Here is a 26,561-nt window from a genome sequence, read left to right on the forward strand (position 1 = left end):
GACACAGAGACCTGCCGAGATGAATTGATAAAGCAAGTACATGAATACAGGTGGCAAAACAAAGTGCAAACATCCTTTCAAGGATATGTGAGCAATTGCTTTGGGGGAGGGGTAAAAAAAAGCAAGCAAATTTGTAAAAGTTCTGAGAAACTTTCTGTGCAAGGGTTAAACATCCAACATGTTAAACATCCAACTCACTTAATAAATGAATGAATTTTATGTGAAATATGCAATGGCTATGCATGTAGTCTACACATAGGTATATGGAAGTACACTCAAAATTATTTTCAGAATAAAAACAGTCACTTTTTGGTGGTACTGGGGATTGAACCCAGGAGAGGTCTACCACTGAGCTCCATCCCCAGCACTTTTTATTTTATTTTGAGACAGAGTCTCACTAAATTGCCTAGGCTGGTCTTAAACTTGAAATCTTTCTGCCTCAGTCTCCCGAATTGCTGGGATTATGGGTGTGTACCACCATACCCAGAAATTAGTTACATTTAAATTTTTTTTCCACTTTTAGATGGACACAATATCTTTATTTTATCTATCTATTTATTTATGTGGTGCTGAGGATCCAACCCAGTGCCCCAGGCAGGAGAGGCAAGTCCCTACCACTTAGCCACAACCCCAGCCCACATTTTTAAAAGAAGGGAGTTGTTCAACAATTTGGGTGTTACAACAATGCTGAAAATATATGCATTGCAAACTGCAGATATCTGTAGTTTCTTCAAGGTATAAAATGTGGAATTCAATAATATGCTAATAAATTTAACAGTGATACTTTCACCCAAATACTATTAAAGACTTACTCAATATTCACTTGAGCCAAGATATTTATCCTAAATTGTAAATGTATATGAAGAGCCAACATAGACCTATTCACAGTTCCTTACTAATACTTTCTGGACTTTTCAGTATAATTTTTCTCTCTCCCTCATTCCTCCTCCTATGCATACACATATAGTTTCTAATATTTTTCTTCAATTTCTTTGGACTAAAATAACATTAAGACATCCTGGTACTTAAGAATAAGCTTAAGGGTCATGTCTAGAATGTTATTCTTGGCATGTCATTCAATGGTATTGCCTAGCATGTGCAAGGCCCTGGGTTCAATCTCCAGGACTACAAAAGCTAGCTTAAGAAAAACCCATTGTCCATTTGACACTTAGAATTATGTAGTAAGAAAGCTACTGATATGGGGTTTAGTGAGTACTTGTCATTTTCCCAAAGTTATCATTTCATTTATGACAAGTTCTCTGGTCTCTCCATAGACATATGGATACTTACCACCTCCAGGGGTGCAGCTACAGACATACCCCAACAGTTGTCTGCATGCCTTCACTTGCTAGTCTGAGGGACTGATAACTATCCTAGGAGAAACTAAAACACTAAAACCCTAAACTTATAAGCATGTAACAGTGTCACATTCACTTAGTAGGCCAAAACATTGATTACAATCTGGGATGGATAGTAGCCACTAAAAATCCCTGCCTGGCAGACCTAATCTCATACTAGCTAAAAACATTGGCCCAGCTTATCGAGCACATTTTGAAAGAGGTCTCTCACTACATTCCCAGTACCTATCCTTTTCCTCGCCTCTTCCCTCCCCAAATCCCCTTCCTCTACTCTACTGGCCTTCCTTCTATTTTCATGAGAGTTTTTTTTTTTCCAGTTTTTTTTTTTTCTCATTACAACTGAATCTTAGGCAGGACTGACTGGCAGGGCTTTCCATTTTATCACAACAAGAAGGTAAAGGATGCTTCAGCAGAATCTCATTAATGCTTTAGCTTTAAATCAGGTTTTGCTTTGGGGCATTATGTAGATTTGTTTACATGAACAGAGTTCTGCAGTCTACCCAGCCCTCACTTCCTCTCATGTCTATAAATGGCCCTGTCCCTTTATGGCCCATACAGAACATAGGCAGGAAAGCACATGGGGCAATGATTCTCCCACCCCCATCATTTGATACATATTCCTTAGACTTGGTGAAGTCTAAGGAACCAGGCAGAATTTACATTCACTTTCTGCTTCAGTTTGGGCATTCCCAGGGGATGGCAGACTTTACACTCTCATAACCAGCTGGGAGCTGGGAGCAATCAGGCCCTTAATGGCCAAACAGAAAGGGACTGCATCACTGAGCACCTCTTGACAGCCAAGACTTTTCCTCCTGAATGATAATGACATAAAATGTACTCCCCTTACACGCATATGTGCACATGTGCATGCACACGCACGTGCACGCGCACACACACACACACACACACGCATACATGCACCTAAAATGTAGCAGGTTTGGAAACCTGAAATAGCTATCTAATGTAAGTTCAATATGTCTTTGCAAAATCCTAATGGAGCTTTTAGAGTGAAAGTCTGGAAGGGTCCAATGGGGGACAAAATGGTAAGACAGAGTTTTAGATTGTAGCAGCAGAAGACCTTAAATTCTACTTTTGGCTCTTTCATTTATTATCTAACTTTGGGTAAGCCTCCCGGAACTTTATTTCTTCATTTGTAAATCTATGAGATTCAGCTAGCAAATTTCTCACAGCCTGTTCAATATTCACATTCTAATGAAATTTTCACTATGGTAAAATTTAGTCAGTTACACGTCTGTCCACCAACAAGAATTAAGAACTATGTCTTGGGTAGTTTTGGATACCCAGCACCTAACAAAAGGCCATGCATAAAGCAGAGCTTACTAGATGTTTACTCATTAAACTTTCATGTCTACAGCCTCATCAGAACAATGCAATTAATTCCTTACCAGTTCCCCCACTTCATATTTTTTTTTTCTGTTTAACAGCAGTACAGAGCCGGGCGCAGTGGCGCACACCTGTAATCCCAGCAGCTTGGGAGGCTGAGGCAGGAGGATCATGAGTTCAAAGCCAGCCTCTTCAAAAGTGAGGCGCTAAGCAACTCAGTGAGACCCTGTCTCTAAATAAAATATAAAATAGGGCTGGGGATGTGGTTCAGTGGTTGAGTGCCCCTGAGTTCAATCTCTGGTAACCCCCCCAATAAAAGCACTACAGGACACATTTTCAAGATCAACTATGTGGCTGTCAAATGACCATTATCAAAGGCAACCTTTTGTCTTTAACCTTTTCTTCTTATTTTTCCTCTTGCTAAAGGCATTTTTACACTCCTGGTACCCTTGCTTTCTATCTAGAACACAGTGGACTCTCAATCAGTATTAGTGAATGAACATATGAATGCATTTATTTTTCACTTTTCTAGTTCTATGAAATTTACTTTTGCATAAGGCCCCAGAATCTGGCCTCAAATTATAAAGCAGTCAAGGGAATAATTAGCCACTGAAGAACACCATCGTTAGGGCATTTCTGTTCATTTTACTATAATTTTTTTTTTAGCAAATGTGTTTTAAATGGCTAACGTTGTGAATGGGGCAATTATAGCAGCCCCATAAGTAGCCATGCTGAAGGTTGCATCATTTCTGTCCTCCTTCCTCATTTAATTCACCAAAGAACCCAATTACCCCTATCATTTTGTACTTCCAGAGTTAAAGACAAGGCTAAATGGCCCAATCTGCTCTCCACATTCTGGATAATCAATGGCTCAGAATACATAGCAGCTGTACTGTACAGAAGCTAAACCAGGCCAACCAAGCTTGGGTTTGAATCCTAGCTCCTCCCACTTAACCAGCTTTTAAAAATTATTATAATTAACAGTACAAAATAATAGAATTTTTGTGACAAATTCACACATGCACATAACATGCTTTGATTGGGTCCACATCCTTATTTCCCTCTTTTCCCCCTTCCCCTCCCCTTGATACTTTTCAGGTTTTCTACTAGTTCCCCTTCTATTTTTTTTTTTTTGATTCCACATAAGTGACAAATTACCTGGCTTTGAGATCTTGGACAAGGCCCTTAACCTCTCTAAGCTTGATTTCCTCTAGTGTAGAATGGGAATCATATTATGGCCTATCTCATGGGTTATTGGAAAATTTTATATATACCAGCCAGCAGAGTACCTGAGCTGTACTAGGAGCTCAAGAAGGATAGTATATTCTACTATTTTGCCACCTCCTCCTACAAACCTGGCAGTATTCAGGAATCAGTACCTCAAGGGGATCTGGCTGGTAGCTCTTGGCTGACTCTGTTCTGCATTGGAAGGGTACATTCTGTGGTTTTCTGACAAACAATGACTGAAACCAAGAAACTAGCTGATTCACTTCCAGAAATGTCCTTTCCCCATCACAAATCCCATCAGGCTTAAAGATTGCTATTATCAAACATATATATATATATATATATATATATATATATATATATATATATATATATATGGATGTTTTGCTTTTCTTATATTCTTGTGTAGGTTTAGTTAGTGGGTATTAGGTGGGTCTTTTGTGCTCAAATTCTTTACTCAACATAGCAATGCAGCATACATAATTAAGAGCACGAGTGAAATCAGAATCAGAAAGAGTGATGATAACCAAATTAAAGGGAGAACCAATCAATTTCTGAATTGTGGCTCTTCCACTAACTAAATGGGTGTCCTTGGACAAGCTGCAATTTCACTAAATTTCAGTGTCCTTGATTATAAAATTGAGATAATATCTCCCACTTCACAGGATTGTCATGACAATTACTAAAAATGACAATAATAGTTATAAAAGCTCACATTTATTAAAGACTTACCATGTGCCAGACAGATACTAAGTGCTTTAACACATGCTATTTTCTATGAAGAAGATATTCTTTTTCTCCCTATTTCATGAATTGGGAAAATGAGGCTCATAAAGATAAAATGGCTCCCCAATGTTCCACAACAAAGAAGTGGGTGGAGCTATAACTCAAAACCAGGTTTGATGGCTCCATAGCCTGCAGTTCTAACACTATCTAGCTCTGTAAGGTCATTTAGTCTACCTGTCATCTTGCCCACTCTGATTTTTTCACTTCTATCTATCAGCACCAGCTACTACACAGGCCACCCCACCCTAGTAAATCCCCGTCCACTGAAAACTACTCACAGTGGTGGTCAGCTTGCCTCCATTCTTCTGGACATACTGGATGGAATCATGGATTGTCGAAAAGAGACCCAGCAGGACGTTCTCCATGTCGTAGATTCTGTACATGCCATTCACCAGTTCTTCAAGGGACAGGATGTATTCTCTCCAGTACTTGTCAATCTCCACCACACCTGCCATACAGCCTTGCATGACCACGTTGCAGTAACCACCACAAGGCTTCACCATCATCAGTCCCTGGCAGTAAGAGCAATACCACATTCTGGTGAGCATACGGCCACAGTCCTTACTGAACTTCAGGTGGTCAGTTGTGTTGATCACTTCAATTCCAAGATTCAGGGCCTGAAGGAAGATCCTAGTGACTTGCAGTGACTTGGAAACTTGGGTCATGATTAGCTTGGGGAAATTCCCAAATACTTTCAGGTCACGTCTTGCTCCTCGGAGGCACTCGTTGATGTCGATGGCTGACTCAGGCAGGCCTGGGTTCATTAGCTGGGTATAGATGACTGGAAACAGGCTGTCAAACAGTTCATTGACCATATCGTCCACGTTGATGTCAGAACCCAAGATGTAGAGAGACACATCTGTGAAAAATTCGCCCACAAATTCAAAAGCTTGTGGGGTCAGGCTTGGGTAGTTATTCTTGAACATGGCATTGGTATAGTTCTTGGCATGGCGAACAACAATTTCAAAGGCCTCTGTAAAATAAGAGATAAAGAAATGCCCACAAATTAAAACATGAAAAGCCAGGGTGTAATTGAATTTGAGATTTCTCTATTGCTGTGGTGATTAAGATCCCATTTGCCTTAAATAATTGACTCACATTCATTTCTGGCATTGCCTCTATTCCTGCAATTGTTTGCTCCTATAAATCAATTTTCCTTTCTGAACATCATGACCAAACTCTGATGTGCACATAAATTCTTAAACACACAAATTATGTTTCAAATGACAAAAGCTGGGATTCAGTTAACATTTCAGCCTTTCATGAAACTATTGATTAAAAATTGGCTAAATGAGAAATTATTTCTCTTTCTCTCATTGATTTATTCAGATAAAAAGAAATTATATTTCAGATCATTTCATTCTTAGGCAGAGATAAATATTTGACAACAAACCATACACTGTATAAACACATAACAATTTAAGCCTGTTCAGCCCTGGGGGAGAGGGAAGTTATTAGCCAAGAATAAAAGTTATCATGAATTTCATCATTTTGAGTAGATCTTCTCCAGATAGCTTTAAAGGGAGCTATCAGCCAGACTGCCGGACCTGGAAATGAAATTTATCAACTGAAAGAGTATCTGGATGGGAAAAACAATTCATGCACTTATCTATATATTTGATACTGAAAATAATTGCAAGCTAAACATCTGGAAAGACAACTGTGAAGCTTCCTTCATAAGTTCAGCTTTCACATGATTTGGAAGCCTTATCTACTCCACAGAGACCAGAAATTCATGATTACATCTGCTATCCCAACCCATTGGCATAAGGCCCAATTAGTGTCATTGGTCTGAGAGACAAAGTCATAATATCACCATTTTATTTTCTCCAAACCGACATATTCTAAACATATTATCCCAAATAATCAGAGTTATGCATTTATATAAGTGAAGGAAAAACAACTATAGTAATAGGTTTTTCAAGAAACAAGAGTTTTAAAACAAGCAAACAAGAACCTAAGTTTCCTGAGAAGTTTAAAATTAACTTAGTACTTTCAATTCCTTTCAAAATACAAAGGTCCATAACAGATGTATTCCAAATGATGCCAATTCATGAGCCTTGAAAAATCAAATTATTACCACTCTCAGACTACTAGAGGGACTGTATTCCAGCAGTTCCTTGGGATCACTTAGTCCAACATTTCAGTCATCTGTGACAGAAGCGAGCTCTAGGTTGTGTCACCACCATCTGCCCTAGATCCCTCACAAGGTAGAACATGCTCCCTAGATTCTTCCCTTGGGCTTATGACATGCCCAGCAATGTTGAACAGATGCCAGTGCAATTCTGTAGAGCTTCTAAGTCCACTTGAGGAAACATGAGTTTGGAACACATCTTAACTTTCTATAAAGGTTTTTGAGAATATGTGTGTTGGCTATAGGTCCAAGGGCAGCTCAAGTGTAACTGTTATGGGGAGACACTATTTTGTGCTGATTATTTCTGTTTTGCACCTGTGGGACCTGGGAGAAATATCTTTCTTTCCATCAATTACTGCATGTTCATTTGTTTGTTTTGTTTAGAACATTAAGCAATTCCTATCATGTTTATCTATGTTGCAACAAACTTCCTAGCTCCACATACTACTTAATTCTTAATCGTTGAATGTAAAAGGTAGGTGAGGTCAATACAAAGGACCAGTCAATGAATTCTTTAAAATCATCAGAAATTTGGGGATTTAAAAGTTTTTATTCATTTTAATTACACTTAGCAATCATTTATTTCATATTGGGTGCTGTGCCAGATACTGGGGGTACAAAAGCACTACCTAGATGGAAATAAATGATACACTATTCTTGTCTTTGAAATATTTGCAAGGATGTTGGGCATGGTGATACAAGCCTATAATTCCAGGTATGCCTGTAGTTCCAGCTACTTGAGAGGCTGAGGTAGGAGATAGTAAGTTTGAGGATAGCCCGTGTGACTTAGAGAGGCACTGTTCAAAAACAAGTTTTTGTTTTTTAAAAAAAGGTTTTAAAAGGCTGGGGTGTAACTCAGTGGTAGAATGTTGTCTAGAATGGACAAGGCCACGGGTTGAATCTCCAATACTGCCAACAAACAAACAAAAAAAGACATATTCACGGGGCCGGGGTTGTGGCTCAGTGGTATAACGCTTGCCTAGCATGCTGAGGCACTGGGTTTGATCCCTGGAACCACGTAAAAATAAAAAATAAAGGTATTATGTCCATTTATAAAAAAAAAACATATTCACAAGATAGATGGTTTAGAGTGTGCAAAACTTTTGCATGTATATTATGACAGCTCTTTTCTGGCATAATATTAGTGTATTATGTAATATTCGTGTATTATCATTGTATGTGATAGTGGAATTCTTTGTGATATTGTGATATATTCATATAGGCACATTTGGTAATATAACCACATTTTACAAATGATGATATTGAGTCTCCACAGAGTGAGAGGACTTCCACAGGGTCATACAGCTGCAAAACAGAAGTAATCAACACACACTGGTCTCTCCTGAGGACATATGCAATCTAGCTGTCCTCAGACCCATAGCCAATACACATTCTCAAAAACTTTTGTAGAAAGTTCTGTTTTAAACTCATTATTTTCTCATTAGGTAATGAGAAATTTCCATTCCTTTCTGAATGGAAATGTAGTAGACATAATTGCAGCCCAAAGGCCAATAAAGCAGAGTGTCACTTGCACCTTTGCCTTGGGGCATCATGAAGTAAGAGAAGAAAGAAGAACAATACAGAGACGCAACCCCTGTAGATCTCAATTATTCAAGGCACTGTAAATATATTCTTTACAAGGCAAATTTTATATGAAATATACAGTGTATTTATTCTCTAATGAACAAGATATATGGTAGGAAAATCCCATAGATTCTATCCTTATTTTTAAGTTTCTGTTACTACACTCTGGATCGATAAAAAAAGAAAATAACAAAAGATCATGAACTCTTCTGCAGAAAGAAAAACAAGAATACATATTGCACGGGGAAATGGCTGGGGGCCCATATCAAAACTCAGGTTCACACATGTGCTTTCCTCCAAATTCCATAGCTCAGAATCCATTTAGCACATCTCTAGGTTTTGCCCCACCCTCTTATTTCTATATCACAGGACAACAGACCAAACTATAAGTACTCAAGCAAAGGCTCTTGGGGGACATATAGGAACCAACATTAAAACCAACAGGAGGTGAAAAGGAAAACTTTTCTAGGCAACTTCAGGTTTCATGAAATGAAGCCAAGGGCTAAAATAACTGTAAGGCAGTTTGCTCCATTGTTTTTTGGGGGTCAGATTAGAATGTACACTTCAGCTAGGGGAGGCTTTTTGCTCTCTTTCCTGGGACAAAGTCAATATATATGACCAAGAAATATTGAAACAAATGATTGTAAAATCAGAGCTATTATGAAAATTTTGGAACTGAATAGAAAATATTCTCATTATTTACAGCATATTGAAATATACATGATATAAATATATAAATAGATTTAATAAACTGAGTTAATACACATTCTGACATAGCAAGTTTTCTAGATTTCTAGATGTCCCTATCACCCTCCTGGTCACCAATATTTGGGCATGCTGTAGTTTTGTCAATGTCCTCCTTAAATTATGGTGCTCAAAAAAGGACAGGATTCTCCAGATGTAGTTTGACAGATGAAGTGTACAACCAGGCTATCACAGCTCCTTAAGTGGTTCAATAACTTCTTATCCTACCCCCTAGGACATATAGCCTATTATAGCAGCAAAATAATTATCCTTAGTATTGGGTGCTGATGTACCTGCATTCACACCCAGACAGAGGAGATGTGCTTTTATATACATTTTCAGAAACAGACTCAGAATTTAAAAAAAAAAAAAAACAGTATACTTGGAAGAAGAGAATAAATGAAACATGGAATCTCTTTCAAGCCCCATAGAATAAGAAAGTCCTTGTAGAAGCAGGTTACTTTTTTCAAGGCAGTTTTCCTGGCACTGTAAGAATGGAAAATATTTTGTAAGAAGAAATTTCCTTTTCTTTTCCTTTCTTGTCTACTTCAGTACTGGGGATGAATCCAGAACATCATGCATGCTAGGCAAGTGCTCTACCATTAAGCTACAGCCCAATCCTAACAACATTTTATATTCCTAGGATAAACGCCTCTCAATTGAATCAACTAAAAATAGTTCTTATTTTCAAGCACAGATACCTTAATGAAAAAAAGAAATATAAACTTTATGAGGTACCTGTAATGCATGCCAGTATCTGGGGTAAACATTCTCATACCTGTCCTCTAATTGCTTTGACATAAACCATATATGTTTGGAAATAATTTTATTATGCTGGTGAGAAAATCGAGGCTGAGAAGTTAAGTGACTCACACAAGGTAATGATCTCTAGCTAAAGGCCAGGGCCTAAATATAATGTTGGTACACAAACAGTTTTAATAAATCGCTAGAGCTTGAGTATGGACTAGTTTGAAAATTAAAACCTCCTGGGGTCCCAGACCTATGGATTCCCCCATACTTGAATGGGATTTACCTCAAGAAACAACAAAGTTCTCACAGTGAAGATCCAAGAAAAATCTTGTTTTTCAGGCAGGGAAGGTAAAATTAATAATTTTTAAATACACCATGATCATTTTGCCACAACAAATGCTTGCTCTTTATAGAATATATAATTTACTAAAGCTTGACATAACTGGAGGAAGGGCAGTTAGATAATTCAGGATCCTCTAGACTTCCTGTCATACTTAGCCCAAGTAAAACTTCTAAAGTCACAGTCCAAAGAGTTAAAACCATGAAAATACTGTGATTAATCAGAAGATTGTAGAACTTCCCTTTAACATCTAATCAATAAATCTAAAATATAGTAATAGTTCATTACAACTGAGAGGGCTACAAGACCCAGATCCTATTTAAGGGAGAGAGTTCTTAGGGAAACCTAAAACAAATAGGTGAGAAAAAAATTTAAGAGAGGAAACTGAAGCCTCTGGCATTTATAGTTACAGTAAGTATTAAATAGCCCAGCTTCTAAGCAGGTTAACACAAAACTTCAAATTCCTACTACCCAATATATCATGGCTTACTTTGAACAAGCAACTAAAAATCATATTAAAAAGTAAGATAAACACAGTCTGCAAATACAAAGCAATTATTAAAACCATATTCAGATATGACACAGATTTTTGGATTTATCAAACAGGGAATCTAAGACAACTAAGATTAATGTGGGATTAAAGGACAAAGAACATGCAAGAACAGTTGGGTGATTTAAACAAAGATGAAAACTCCAACAAATACCAAAAGGATGTTGGAAATCAAGTATACTAAAACAGAAATGAAACATACCTTTCATAAGCTTATCAGTATGTTAAAAATGATCAAGAAAAAATCAATGAACTTGAAGATACATCAATAAAAATATTCCAAACTAAAAGGGGGAAGAAAAAAGAAAGAGCTAAAACCATATCCAAACATTCCCAGACAAAAAATAAGGCACAAAATATGTATGACTGTAATTCCAGAAAAGATGAAACAGAAGAAATATATCAAGATATAGCAGTCACAAATTTTTAAAACTTCATTATAGATACAATTCACAGATCCAAAAAGCTCAGAGAACAAGAAGTAGAATTAAAAATAAAATGTCATGCCTGGGCATATATTCAAACTACAGAAAACCAAAGACAAAGAGAAAATCTTTAAAGAAGCTTATAGAGGAATAAGGATAAAAATTACAACAATCATCATCAGATCCATGAAAGCAAAAAGGGTTAAGTGAAATATTGAAGATGTTATAAGAAATAAAATCCCATTAACCTACAATTCTGTATACAGCAAAATTATCTTATAAAAGTGAAGAATAAATAAAGACTTTCTTGGGGCTGGGATTGAGGCTCAGTGGTAGAGCGCTTGCCTCGCATGTGCAAGACCCTGGGTTCGATCCTCAGAACCACATAAAAATAAATAAGTGAAATAAAGGTATTGTGTCCAACTACAACTAAAAAATAAATATTTTTTTTAAAAATACTTTCTCTGACAAATAAAAATGGAGGGAATTTGTCTTCAGTAAACCTACCTTGCAAGAAATATTAAGACATTTTACAGGAAAATCATGTAGACCAGGAAATCAGATCTATATCTGGAAAGAAAGAGTGTTGGAGGGGCTGGGGTTGTGGTTCAGTGGTACAGCACTCACCTAGCACACGTGAGGCCCTAGGTTTGATCCTCAGCACCACATCAAAATAAATAAATAAAGGTATTCTGTCCAACTACAACTAAAAAATAAATTTTAAAAAAAGAGTGGTAGAGGAGCAATAAATGAAAGTAAATAATTTTTTCTATTTCTTTTTTAGATAATCTAATAGATCACTGTTCAAAGTAATATTGCAACAATGTACTTAGTAATTGTAGCATCTGAGTAAGTAACAAAAATGGCAGCAATGTTTCAAGGAATGAGAGAGAGGAACTGAGAATATTCTCTCTCCTTTCATTTTTGCAGTGCAGGGATCAAACCCAAGGCCTTGCACATACTAGGTAAGTGCTCTACCACTAAGCTATATGTTTAGCCCTAATTATCCCCTTAAATGTGAATGGCTTAAAAACAGATTAAAAGATTGGAGTAGATATAAAAAATAGGGCCCAACTTTATGTTATCAGTAGGAAACACGCCTTAAATATAATGATACAAATACTAATTAAGGAAAAACGTTACTACTAACACCACAGAAGTCCAAAGAATCATTAGAACAATGATGCACCACAAATTTGATAATTTAGAAGAAATGGGTAAATATACAGACACAATCCTTACTGATTAAATTATGAAGAAATAGAGTTCTTCAACAGATCAATAATGAATAACAAGATAAGAACTCTGTTATCCAAGAAAATCCTAGGACCAGATGGCTTCACTGCTGACTTTTAACAAACATTTGAACAACTAATACCAATTATTAAATTACTCCAAAAATCTGAAGAGACGGGCATTCTTCCAAACTCATTATAAGGCCAGCATTACTTTGATATCCAAACTAGACAGGGACACATCTAAGACAAAAAAAGGGGGGGGGAATAGTTATAGGCCAATATCCTTAATGAACTTAGATGCAAAAATCCTCAGCAAAACACTAGCAAACTGATTCCAACAGCCATTACATTAAAAGGTTATTCACAGTCAGGAGTGATGGCACACGCCTGTAATCCCAGTGACTCAGGAGGCTAAGAAAGGTGGATCATAAGTTTGAGATTAGTCTCAGCCACTTAGCAAGACCCTTAGCAACTTAGCGACCCTGTCTCAAAATAAAAATCAATCAATAAATAGATAGACAGGGGTGTAGCTCAATGGCAGTGTGCCCCTGGATTGAATCCCTAGTGCCAAAAGAAAAGAAAACAAGCGATTATTCACAATGATCAAGTGAAATTCATTCCATAGATGCAAGGATAGTTCACTATAAGAGCTAATATCAGATTGAATGGGGGGGGGTAGTTGGAAAGTTTTCTAAGAGCTGGAACAAATCAAGGAGGCTTACTCTCACTACTCATATTTGACAAAGTACTGGAAATCCTAGCCAAAGCAATCGGGCGAGAGAAGGAAATAAAGGGCATTTGAACTGGAAAGTAAAAAGTCAAATTGTCATTGTTTGCAGATGGCATGATTTTATATATAGAAAACCCCAAAGACTGCAACAACAAATTATTAGAACTATAAAACTAATTCAGCAAATTTGAAGGACATAAAAATCAGTAGCATTTCTATATACCAATAGAAAATTGTCAGATAGAGAAAACAAGAAAGCAATCCATTTAAAACAGCTACAAAAATAAAGTAAAAAAAATTAACCAAAGAAGTGAAAGATCTATAAAGTAAAAACTATAAAACAATGAAGAAAGAAACTAAATAGAACATATATACATATGCAAAGTGGGAAGACATTTCATATTCATGGATTGGAAAAATCAATATCATTAAAATGTCCATACTACCAAAAGTTGACCTATATATTCAAAGAGGCATATAAAAATGCTCCATATCACTAATCAGAAGAGAAAACAAATCAAAACCACAATAATATATCTCCTTAACCCAGTAAGAATGATTATTATGTAAAAGTCTAAAGATATCCAGTACTGTTGAGGATACAGAGAAAAGCCAAGATTTGAACAGTGTTGGTGGGAATATACATTCGTATAACCATTATGGAAAACAGTGTGGAAGTGCCTCAAAAATTAAAATTAAGAACAACATGAATAGAACTAGAGATCATTATGTTAAGTAAAAAAAGGACAGCATAGCAAGTCAAATACCATATAATTTCACATGTGGACATAAAAGTTGAGGATATAATGTACTTACTAAGAGCTAGGGACAGTTGAGGGAAGGGAGACATAGGAAGAGGTTTATTACTAGGTACTGAGTTATACTTAGATAGGAGTAGGAAGTTCTAGTGTGCTATTGTACAGTAGGGTGACTATAGGTAAAAAAAAAATGTACTATGTATTTCAAAAATCTATAAAAAACCTTTTTGAATGTTTTTACCATAAAGAAATAAAAATGTTTGAGGCGTTAGATATGTTTAACCTGATCTAAATGTCATACAATATATGTGTGCATGGAAACATCACATGGTACCCCACAAATATGTACAACTTTTGTTTTTATGTATCAGTTAAAATGCTTGAATCTTTCTGGGTTCAGTGAAACCTGCCTGTAATCCCAGCAACTCAGGAGACTGAGACAGGAGGATCACAATTTCATGGCCAGTGTCAGTAATTTAGCAAGATCCTGTCTCAAAATAAATAATAAAGGGGATGGGAGTGTAGCTTAGTGGTAGAATCCCCAAGTTCAATCCCTTGTACCAAAGGAAAAAAAAAGATCTAAATCAATATAAAGAAACAGAAAAAACTGAAGTAGGCAAATTAATGTCACACTAAGCACACTTTGGAAGAAGGAAAATTATGAGGGATTCAGAGGGGCATTACTTAATGGTCTGTTCTCCAAGAAAACATAATAATCCTTAAAGTGTAGGAACTAACAATATATGTGAGGCAAAAGCTGGTAGATCTGCATAAAGAAATAATAAAAACCCACTATTATAGCTGTAGATGTCAATGTCTCTCAGTATCTAAAAAGTTCATTAGGCAGAGAACTAGTAAGAACATAGTTTAACTGAATAGCACCATCTATCAACTGGATCTAATTGATATTGATAAAACACTTCATCTATCAACAGCAGAATACACATTTTTCTCCAGCACCCATAGAACATCCACATTCTGGGCCATAAAATACATCTTACTAAATTTTAAAGCATAAAATTCATACAAAGAATGTTATCAAATCACAATGGATTTAAACTACAAATCAGTAACAATAGTAACAGACCACTTTCAATCACTTGCAAAATAACACATGGGCATTCAGGGTGTAGCTAGTGGTAGGGCACTTGCCTAGTATACATGACAGCCTGGTTCCTATTCCCAGCACTACAAACCAAAATTTAAAAAAAAAACACAAACAAACAAACAAACAAAAACAAAACAAACAAAAAACCCACATGGGACCAAAAAAAATCTCAAGAAAAAATTTAATGTGTTTAACTAAATGAAAATAAACATACAATTTGTGAGATGCAGTAAAACCAGTGCTTTCTGTGCTTACAAACTTGGTAAAAGTGATGAAATGGACTGGAATGACCTAAATTCAAAATTTCTATAAAGTTATGGTAACCTGGACATGATGGTATTAATAAAAGAATAACAGAATAGATTAATGAATGCAGAGCTTAGAAATAGACCACACAAATATAATCAACTGATCTTTACCAAAAAGGGAAGGCAATTCAATAGATAAAGATTGGTCTTTCCAACAACTAGTGCTGGAATAATTGGACATCCACATGTAAAGAAATTAATGTACACACAGACTTTTCAACATTATAAAATTAAGTCAAAATTGATCAAATATTTGAATGTAAAATTCAAAATTATAAAATTTCTTGAAGATAACATGGAGAAGATTTTGGTGGCCTTTGGCTTGCAAGAGTTTTTAGCTATTAAAAAAAAGCACTATCCATGACATTTTTTAAAAAAAATGATAAATAAAACTTTATTAAGATTAGAGAAATTTGTTCTGTAATCTTAAAAAAAAGTAAAGAGAAAAGCATTTGTCACAAACATAAAAGACAAGCCATACAGTGGGAGAAAATATTTGAAAAATACATATATGGTAAGTGTCTTGTATCCAAACTGTACAGAAAAGATTTAAAATCAGTAAGAAAACAAGCAACCCCATTATAAGATGGGCAAAATATCTGAACAGACACTTTGCCAAAGAAGATAAACAGATGGAAAATAAGCATAAAAATCATACTGTCATATTTCATTAGGAAAATGCAAGCTAAAATAACAATGAGATGCCATTGAATAGCTATTACAATGGCTACAAGTCATAAAACCAATGATACCAAATGCTGCAAGGATGCAGAGAACAAGCGTTCTCATTGGGAATGCAAAATGGTACAGTCATTAGAAGACTGCTTAGCACTTTCTGACAAAACTAAATTGTACATTTGCCATGTGATCCAGTGATTGTGCTCCTTGGTATTTACCAATCCAAACTGATTTGAAAACTCATATCCACATAAACCCTGCATATGAATGTTTATATAACAGCTTTATTCATAATTGCCAAAACTTGGGAGCAAGCAAAATGCTTTCAGGGCTGAACTGGATAAATAAACTGGGGTATTTTCAGAAAATGGAGTATTATTCACCACTAGAAAGAAATGAGATATCAAGCCATGAAAAGACATGGAGGAAACTTAATTCATCTTACTAAGTCAAAGAAGTCAATATGAAAAGTCCACATACTGTATAATTCAAATACATGGCATTCTCAAAAAGGCAAAACTACAGAGATACTAAAAAGTTTAATGGTTGCCAGGGGGCTGAGAAAGGGAGAGGAGTGGATGGGAGAATATCTCAAGTTTGAGACTGGAGGATGGTGAAACTATATTGTTTGATATTCTAATGGAGGATACACGAAATTATGCATTTCTCAAAACAGAACTCTACAATATAAATAGTAAAAATTAATGTAAATATGGACTTTGGTTAATAATTATCAACATTGGCTCATTAATTTTAACAAATATATCACACTAATGCTAACAATATTATTCATTTTCTAAAAAAAATTTAGTTGTAGATGGACACAATACCTTTATTTTATTTATTCATTTTTATGTGGTGCTGAGGATCAAACCCAGTGCCTCACACGTGCTGGGCTAGTGCTCTGCCACTGAGCCACAACCCCAGCCTGTAACAATGCAGGAGAAAGAAAGAATGTAGAAACTGTATTATGTGCTCCATTTTTCTTTAAATCTAAAACTGTTCTAAACAAATAGAGTATTAATCTTTCAAACTGAAAACTAACCTGGACCTTGGAAATTAATTCTTGATGGAACTAGATACTGGAGCCACTGAACAGTGTTAAGTCACTCCCTCTTTTTTCCTTCAATCTGCTTTGACATTTCTTTCATGAATTAGGGAGTTTTAGCATACAATAGATGCCACATGGCATCAATGTAATTTTAATTGGAAAAAACCACTGGAAAAAGTTAATGGACTAAAACACCCAAACAGGTAACACATTTCAATGTTATTTTTGAATGCTGAATGACTTTTAAAAACTCAACCACATAGAAACTGCAAGTTTAGGTTGTTAAAAAAAAAAAAAGGACCCACATTAAAAAAAATAGTTCATATAGTTCATAAAGGACAGCAAAAGTATTGTTCAAATTTTTGTTGGATTTTTCCAGCTTTTTATGGTTCATATTAATTTAACTTAAATCGACTAAACTTTAAAAAAGTTGTTATTAAAATAAATCATTTATTTGTGCAGGCCCATGACCAGCCTATAAATGTGTTTTAGTTTTAAAGCTAAGCTACTAAACACAAGGTATATCATTTAGAAGGGAAGAAATGAGTAAAAGTAAGAATTTTAAAATTTTCAAGAGCTATTACATTTATCATTAGATAGATAGATATATAGATAAATAGATAGATAGATAGATAGATAGATAGATAGATAGATAGATATTCCCCCCATAGGCTATTACAGACTAGAGAGGACAATTAAAATGATTCATTCAAAGTCTTCAGAAATAAAAAGTGAATATCTCTAACCACTAGAAAATTTATGGGTCTGCAACAGTTGACCACACTTTTGCCCCATTATCCCAATTAGTTCTTATAATTTACCCTCCATTAGCTTTCCTGAACAACTAGTTTACTTTCACCTTCTGGACACTATGATACATATAACTCATAATTTTTCCCTCTTCACATTTATGATGAGAAAGTGTGGAGCCAAATTTATAGCCTACTTCTATCAAGCATAATAAACTCCATGCATGCATTTTGTGTTATAACCTTAATCCTAGTTCCAACCTTCCTTTCCTACCTGCATATTCCTATTTGCCTAATTGTTCCTATGTATTTTAGTTGCAGTGTATTCCATTTTCATTATGTACATTTTCAGCACTTTAAATTCTTTTGGGAACAAGGTGGGATGCAATAAATAAGTAGATTAGTAAATAAGAAGGAGCAAAGGGGAGGTATATCTATCACTTTATGACAAAATGTCATTGCAATAATATATTCTCATGCATTGGTGAACTAACTATAGTAATGCTTGTACTCATCAATAGCCAGGACCTTGTCAGGAACTCATTAGCAGCCCATCACTATCTTTCCAAGCAGCTATTAGGTCTCATTTTTACTTTTTTCCCACATCTTAAAAATGTTAGCCAGTTAGGGTGGTATAATCCTACAAACTCAGCTACTCAGGAGGCTGAGGTGGGAGGATGGCAAGTTTGAGGTCAGCCTCAGTAACTTAAGGAGAGTGTCTCAAAATAAAATTTAAGAACTGGTACAGTGCCTAGTGTTTATGCCTAGAGTGTGAGGTCTTAGGTTCAATTCATGGTACCGCAAGAACAAAACAAAATGACAACAAAAATAAAAACAGATGAAGGTCAAATATATGTCATAACTTTAAAAATCAAGTTGGTACTAATAAGGCTGGCTTCATTCATCAGGGTTCAGAAGAGATCTATTTTCACACTGGATTTTGGAACATGACACCTCTGAGAAACCAGGAAAGTAGCTACAAAAAACAATGTAGGAGAACTCCAGATGAAATTTTGTTTCTTAAGTTGATAAAACTTTATTCTAAGAACAATTTTGTCTTGCAGAAGCCACAAATGAGTTTGTAAACCCATTTTATTGTGGACACACCAAGAATAACCAGTTCTTATATAAAAGAATCTTGTGGACCAGCATTTTTCAGGCTATCATCTCAATGAGTTATTTCTATTTTCCTGGACTTTTAAAAATTCTGTGTGTCCCAGGATTTCACTGGAGCATCCACTTCTTGATTTATTGGAAAATCGTACTTATTCAAGGTTCCCATAACTAAGAAATGATAACTATTAATAGAGGCATCAGGGTCCCATTCTTATAAAATAAGAATGTCCCTTTATACAAAATAAAATCTAATGGAATCCAAGAAAGTAAATTTCTACAGTTCCTCCAATAATCTGATGCAGGCTAAATATTTTAAAAGATCCCAGAGCTTCCCAAATAATTCACTTAATTAAAAAAATTCTTAAAAAAACATCCTTTTCCAAAGAATTTATGTGGAGGACACATGGATTACTCCAGCCATGAAAAGAATGGCATATGTGTTAGCTAGACCAAAAAAATCACTAAGACATACTGTAGGTATGATAATTGTTTTCTAAACTTGTGAAATTTTGTTTCATACTGTAGGGCCATAATCAAGGCTAAAAACTTCCTTTTATTAACCACTTACTAACATTAACCATAGCTTAGGGAAATAAAAATGAGCTTTTCAGAACATATTGAATGAAAGATTCCACTCCATAAAGAGAGAATAGCTTCATTTAAAGGTTTAAATGCAAAATTCTGATAGTGCCTTTATCAAATAAAAAAACCTGTACTCCTTTTCAATGTACCTTTAGTTATTGGAAAGAAAGAGCCAAACACTTAAGGGATCTTTTGTGCTGCTGTTAGTACAATTAATATGTGTATTTCACACAATCTTGCTCTTGTCTGCTCTTCTTTCCCGCTTTAACCACTTAAGACACTAAATTAGTATCCTAAGAAAGATCGAATGTCAGAGTTAATGTAACTATTGTTATTGAGGAAAATTTTGTCAGTAACTTGTTATTAAGGATTGCCATAGCACTTTGTATTTCTGTAAGTGCTTCACAACCAAAGGTTTAGTAACTACAAAAACAATAAACTCCTCTTCCCCATTATTATTGGAAGGTACATTCCCTCTTCCTTTCCCTCAGTAATGAGAAGGGTCAGATCAGAGTTGGCTTAAAGTTTACACACACACACACACACACACACACACACACACACACCCTCCAAAGGCGTTATTCATTTATTCAACAAGTATTCATCAAGCACTTATTATAATAATTTTATTTTCCCTTGGTACAGCTAGAGAGCTGTAAGACTCCCTATCTACTCTCTTGTGAAATCTCAGATAAGAGATTGTCCATGTCCCAAAGGTGTGGGGCCAATGCTTCTCCTGCTGAGCCATACCATAATTTCTAGAGACATAAGTCCAATCTAAATTTCATCTTGTTTGGACCCCAAATAATGATAGGCCCCTAACATTATGTGAAATCAGCAACATTAACCACTTGCTAGAAAACTATTTAGAAACCATTAATGAGACATCTTAGTATTAGATTGATTATATTTGTATAAAATATATTCTCAATTTAATGTATCCTAAATGCATATTATCTGCTAGAGTGTAAATATAACATGCAAATGACATCGTTCCCTAGGCCTTAAAAGCTTGCAATATCAGCTTGATGAAATAATAGCTGCCCTATCTCAGTTGAGAAGCACAAAATACCACATAGGTTTGCAAGTACAGTTCATTCTGGGAATCTCTTACAGCTTAAATCTACCTAGTTTATATAGCAAGAGGTCACCATACAATATCTGCAAAGTGTCTTGTGTCATTTCAGATGTTTAAAATCTGTGTTCTAATTTAATTTTCCTCCTTCTCTATCACGGAAAGTAAGTGTGTGTTTGTGTACTGGTGCATGCACGTGTGCGAACAGTAGCTAAGACAAACATTATTATCCCAATTTCACACATGAGGTAACAGAAACTAAGATTGGCTGTGTGGTTGATGGTGGTAGCAACAGAACACAAGATTCCTGACTGTCGGTGCAAGGCTTTTTCCATTGTATCCACCTCCTTCAAGGGCAAATATTCCATAGCACTTAAAGATTACCTTTAGGTGTAATAAAGAACTAGCACCCATGGGGCATTCACCATCTTTCAGGCAGTGTTTCAAGCATTTTATGTGAATTAATTCATGTACTTATCAGAACCACTCTATGAGGGAAAGAATACTATCTCCATTTTACAGATAAGAAAACTGAGGTTCAGAGAGCTCAATAAGTATAAGAGCCAAGATATGAATATATGCAGTCTGAATCCAGAGCTAACCCATTCAGCCACTATGCAATAATGCCTCGATGGATAGTTAACTTGTCTATTTTTCTTTTCCTTTTGGTCCAATTCTAAGTAAATTGAATACTTTAGTTGTTTGGCTACACTAGGTCTGCTGGATATATCAGGAAAATAACTCCACAAATTGGGTAAGATGCTAGGAAGAAGGCAAAAGGCTGAATGATTCCAACTACTTGCTAAGAAAAGTTCCCCAGAAATACATTGCCTGTGGTGCCTTATCATCATGATGAAATGGAAATTATAACAAAATAAATGAAAAAGCTCAATACTGCGCATTTCCTAGGGAGTATTGGTATGATGATGGAATCTCAGAGCTCTCTGCTCTAACTATAAAACCATGGTATTTAATTGAAAAGCTAGTGTTTGCAAAAAGGCCAGGCCCTCCCTTGAGCCACAGTTCCTTCAAAGGGCTACTGGCAGAGACAGGAGTGAAGGGCCAGGATCTTGACAGTTTCTTGGGACTCAATCTCCTGCAGGGTACTCTAGTACATCAAACACAAGGAAAGTAAGGGCTGGGAGACTTGGGAAGGGTGGCGTGATTAACTCAGGGGGACAGAGCTACTCAGGTGCACTCAATGGGCTCTGGCAGCAAGCAAAGTCTTGGCAGGAAGGTTAGTACCACCATAGGGACTCCAGCCTCAATCCATGTTGAGAGAACATCTGTGAGAAAGGAAATCCAGCTGTTGGCCAAGCCAGTCCCATTTATGTCTGCTCTCAGTACCCTGACATTTTCTGGGCTCAAAGAAAACCACGCCTGAATTACTAAAAGGCCTGGGCACTATTTTAAAATAATGCTTGGAGTGATCTGATGTCTAAAATGGCTTTCTGCCAGAAGGACCTTTGCCATAGTGCTGTAATCAAGGGGGCTTATTTTAAATGGGCATTTTCAAAATGGCCCATTGCTGTAATTTGGCAATATGCCTGGAAAAGGCTGATTTGGAGATTGGGCATTTTAAACAGAATTGCTAAAATACAAGCTACAGTCGCTTTTCCTAATGAGGTCTTCTGATCCTGTTGCTTGGCACTCTCCTTAAACATGCTTGGGGGGCCCCTTGGTGCAGGCTTGGAGGCTTCCCTGATCTCAGTGTAAGGGAAATCACAGCACAATTGCACTGTGTCCTCTTTAGCTGATATCATTAGCCTGACCTGTGTTATAAATTCCAGTTCATAGGGTCCAGAACAGTGGCGCTAACATCACTGAAAGTTCTATCTGCTCAAAGAAAGGAAGCTGAAGGGAAACCACTCAAAATGTGGTTCAAGTTTGAGACATGCCATGAAGAGACAAATTAAAATTCTAGTTTATCATTTTCTAAAATCTGCATATGGAAGCAGCTAAAGTCAATGCCTCTAGCCCAGAATGACCAAAAGCAAACTGGATAAGTAAGTTCTTTCCTATTATTCTTTAGTCTATAATTCCTCTAGTCAGGGAGTGGGAGGGAAATATTGGTGTCATATAGTCCTGGCATACCTAATATGAATGCTTCATTTGTTTTTAAATGTAAATTTAAATTGCCCCTATATTAGGCCCATAATTAACTTACTGTTTTTCAATACTGTGCCTTTATTAAAAGCTTTCAGAACTGTTAGGATCTGAGCTTTTACCATAGAAGCTACCAATACTCATATATGCTGACAAATTCTAATGCATCTCCTTTCTCTACATCACTTTGCTCTTCCTGTATTGGATTTTTTCTCCTTTCCATGTATCTCTGAAAGAATGCCAGATAGAGGTCAGTGAATGTTTCCATGAAAAAAAAAAGTTTACCTGCCATTGGTTAAAATACAATGGAACACTATTCCTCTTTTTTTTTTTTTTTTTTTTTTTTTTTTTTTACACAAGGGATCATGTGGGTCAGCTCACACACTGGCTTACAAAATTGTTTCTAAAAAAGGAGTTGGGTCAGATGAGAATGTTAATTTATCTGAACATATGTACATCAGTATTGATAAAAATAAAGGTGCTGTTGCATGATGATAGGACATACCAACACCAAGAAAGGTCTGTTGCTGAGAAGGAACCAGATAAACCGATTCATCGTGACTTGTCCCAACCTAGCTGGAATTGTCTATTTCATTAGCTCATTTGGGCTGATGTTATTATTATACACCATCTCCCCCATATAAACTGTGGGCCCCTTTTCCATTAAATAAATGATAGTTTATTTTGTTCTATAAATGCCAAGGCATTGTTGGAGCCAGTGCTGAGATTGACAATCCAGGCTGAGTATCATTAGTTAACTTGATGTCAGCATATTGACTTTGCAGTGATGACTAGATAACAATAATAGCAATGACAATGTCAACAGTAACAACTCATGTCACCATTGCATGTTCATTTGGAACAGGCACTATTCTAAACCTCCTATATTTTATTAATTAATTGAATCCTCACAACCATCCTATAAGATTAGATATTATTTTTATTATTCCCATTCTTTAGGTGAGAAAACTGAGGCTCAGAGAGCAGAAGTAACTTGTCCAAAGCCTTACAACTACTTACTAAGTGCTATAGAGCTAGAATTCAAAGGGAACTCTTAAGCATTCCTCTCTAGTGCTCAATATGGGACACCAGACATTTTCCTTGAAGGAGAGAGGAAAGCACATTCACTGTTAATGAATTTATCATTAACGTAAAAATAATATAAATTTCAAATAACATAAAAGCGGGTAGGGGACTTGCTTTTTACTAAAAAAAAAAAAAAAAAAAAAAAAAAAGACATGAATTAGTCACGAGAGCAGAGTGGAGACAGCCTGTGTACCAAATCTGAAGAGCAGTACCAACTCACAGAGAAACACAAAGCCAGAAAAAAAGAAAATGATGCAATAAGTAGCTGAACTAACTTAAAATTGAGGGAGAAATGTAAATAAAATCTAAGTGCTATGTAGAAGGAAGGAAGTCCTCTTGTAAGGTAAAAGAAGAAAGAAAAGTATTTCAGGTATTTGCTTGTGATGAACAAAATGTCCTGGGAAATTAGCAGAACTGTGTTTTAATTTGACCTGATTCACAGAGTGTCAGCTCTTGGGTGCTAATGACAGTTCTTTCTCCATTAGAAATAGCAAAACAAAGGGGAAAAAATCAATAAAGTGAATATACCAAAAGAACTCTACATTTCCTCTTTAATTTTAAGTTAGTTCAATGAAGAACTTTAGCTATGGAGTAGTTTTCACATGGTAGAAGAAGAATCAGGTGAATCCTTCATTTTTTAGTTTTATTCTTGGTTTCCAAGACACTCTGTTCCCCTATATCTCTGCTTTGATGAGTAATTCAGAGAAATTCTTCATGCTTTTATATGAACACAGTGCCATCTCAAATAAACTACCTGTCACTGTGGATAGGTCATTTTCTTTCTCTGGCCCTCAGGGAGAGAGGACTAGCTGAGTGCTAAAATCCCTTCAAGCTCTGTAACTTCTATAATTCTGTCATAATTCTCAACATATACTTGTTGGATGACATTACACATCAACTCAAATGACAATACACTTCAGTATTTTACTAGGTAACTATAGGAACTCAAACATGACACACATAAAATATCAGACTTGGACATATACAGAAAACATAAAATGTTATTTTTTGTTTTATTCTTTCAAATTTTTTGGATGGGGGTTAACCAGGGATTGAACTCAGGGGCACTCAACCACTGAACCACATCCCCAGCCCTATTTTGTATTTTATTTACAGACAGAATCTCACTGAGTTGCTGCTATTGCTAAGGTTGGCTTTGAATTTGCAATCCTCCTACCTTGACTCCAGAGCTGCTGGCATACACACAAGCATGTGCCATTGCACCCAGCTTATTCTTCAGAATTTTAATAGAAACAAAGGGAGTTAATTGGCTGAAGGATGCTAGCAGTCTGGCTACTAGAAAACCTCATTGGGCCTGGATTTGGCCTTCAGTAGAAATGTACAGACTCCTCTCAGGGGTAGATTCACATCATCCAAGTTCACAAAGGGAAATTTTTATAATTTTAAAATGCCTGGAGTTTGGAGACTTAAAACTCAATTTTAACCACACTCTACTAATATGTACAATTACTATTAAAAGTAAAATTGGAAAAGGTAAAAAGAAACCTCAACTTTAATAATGTCCCAGATTGATGAAACCTCACCCACTATCAAATGTAAAGATTATTCCCATCTATAATGACACTGATGCTTCATGAGGCAACAGATCCTCACATAATCTCCCTGCTACCAAACAACATGGGAAACCAAATTATAACCCAAAGCTTGCTTTATAACTTCAGAATCAATGTCAACTCAAGATACAAGATTCAAATGCCTAATAATGACATCATGTTAAGAGAGATGTACTGTCATGTATAACTAATTAGAACAAATTTTAAAAAAAGAAAAAAGAGATCTCTATGAATAGGATAGTCTAAATAATATCAGAATATCTACCATTTATAAAGGGATTACTATGTGCCAAGTACCATGTTAAATATATAAATCATGTTACTTTATTCTCACAATGGCCCTATATGGTAAGTATCATTAAAACACCTATATTACAGGCAGAAACTAAGGCTTAGAAAGGTATAGCCACTTGCCTTAGCTTAAAGCTGGGGAATGGTAGCCATTAGATGTGAATCCAAGTCAGTCTGCTTATGAGACCTCACTTATAACCACTATCTCTGTGCCTTAGAGCAAAGACTTAGAATGCAATTTCTTTCCTGGTTGGAGTGAGTTGGTCAAGAGTTACTATTTTTCTCTGTAACTTGTTCCTTTTTATCTACTTCATGACTGACAGCCCCTGACCCCCACTCCTCGACTGACACATTCTTTCTTCAGCTGTTAACACTGTCAATCAGGCTACTATCTGGTCTTTTTTCCCAGGAGCCATTAAGTCTGTCTGTCTCAGCTTCACTCCCTCTCTTTATGAAATTTAAGAAAAAATAAAGCTGAAAGAAATAAAGTAATAGTCACCAACATTCTCACCAACTAGTATGGACAGTAGTTGACTTTGGGCATTTGCTTCCAGTCTTTTTTCTATATTTACACTTTACAAAATTAGACAATACCTGACTTCATTGTTCTTTTGTATTTAGTCTCTTCAAAGGGAATTTGCATAGCTCTGTTCTCATCCATAACTTGTTGATTTTGTTGATCCTCTAGCTTAGCTTAAGCAGCATTTTCCTTATTATCAGCATCTTGGGTCAGGCCCTCTCAAAGCTACTTTCATATATCAAGTACACATTATCAGATATGGTGAGATTGATGTAAACAGACAAATAGACAGGTCATTTTATTAATACTAGATCCCAAGATCATGCACTCGGTCTAGCCTAACTCTCTT

General features: G+C 35.9%; 1 protein-coding gene across 1 annotated transcript in view; it reads right to left on the reverse strand.

Annotated features, from left to right (window-relative positions):
• The window catches only part of GPC3 (glypican 3), a 402,701-nt gene that overhangs the window by 178,807 nt on the left and 197,333 nt on the right, over positions 1 to 26,561 (reverse strand). Inside the window, exon 3 of the mRNA XM_081277492.1 lies at positions 4,994 to 5,688. Within this exon, the coding sequence (XP_081133618.1) occupies positions 4,994 to 5,688 (695 nt within the window). The remainder of the gene's footprint in view (positions 1 to 4,993; positions 5,689 to 26,561) is intronic.

This window comes from Spermophilus citellus, assembly GCF_964194105.1.
Source record: "Spermophilus citellus genome assembly, chromosome: X".
Taxonomy (NCBI): Eukaryota; Metazoa; Chordata; class Mammalia; order Rodentia; family Sciuridae; genus Spermophilus; species Spermophilus citellus.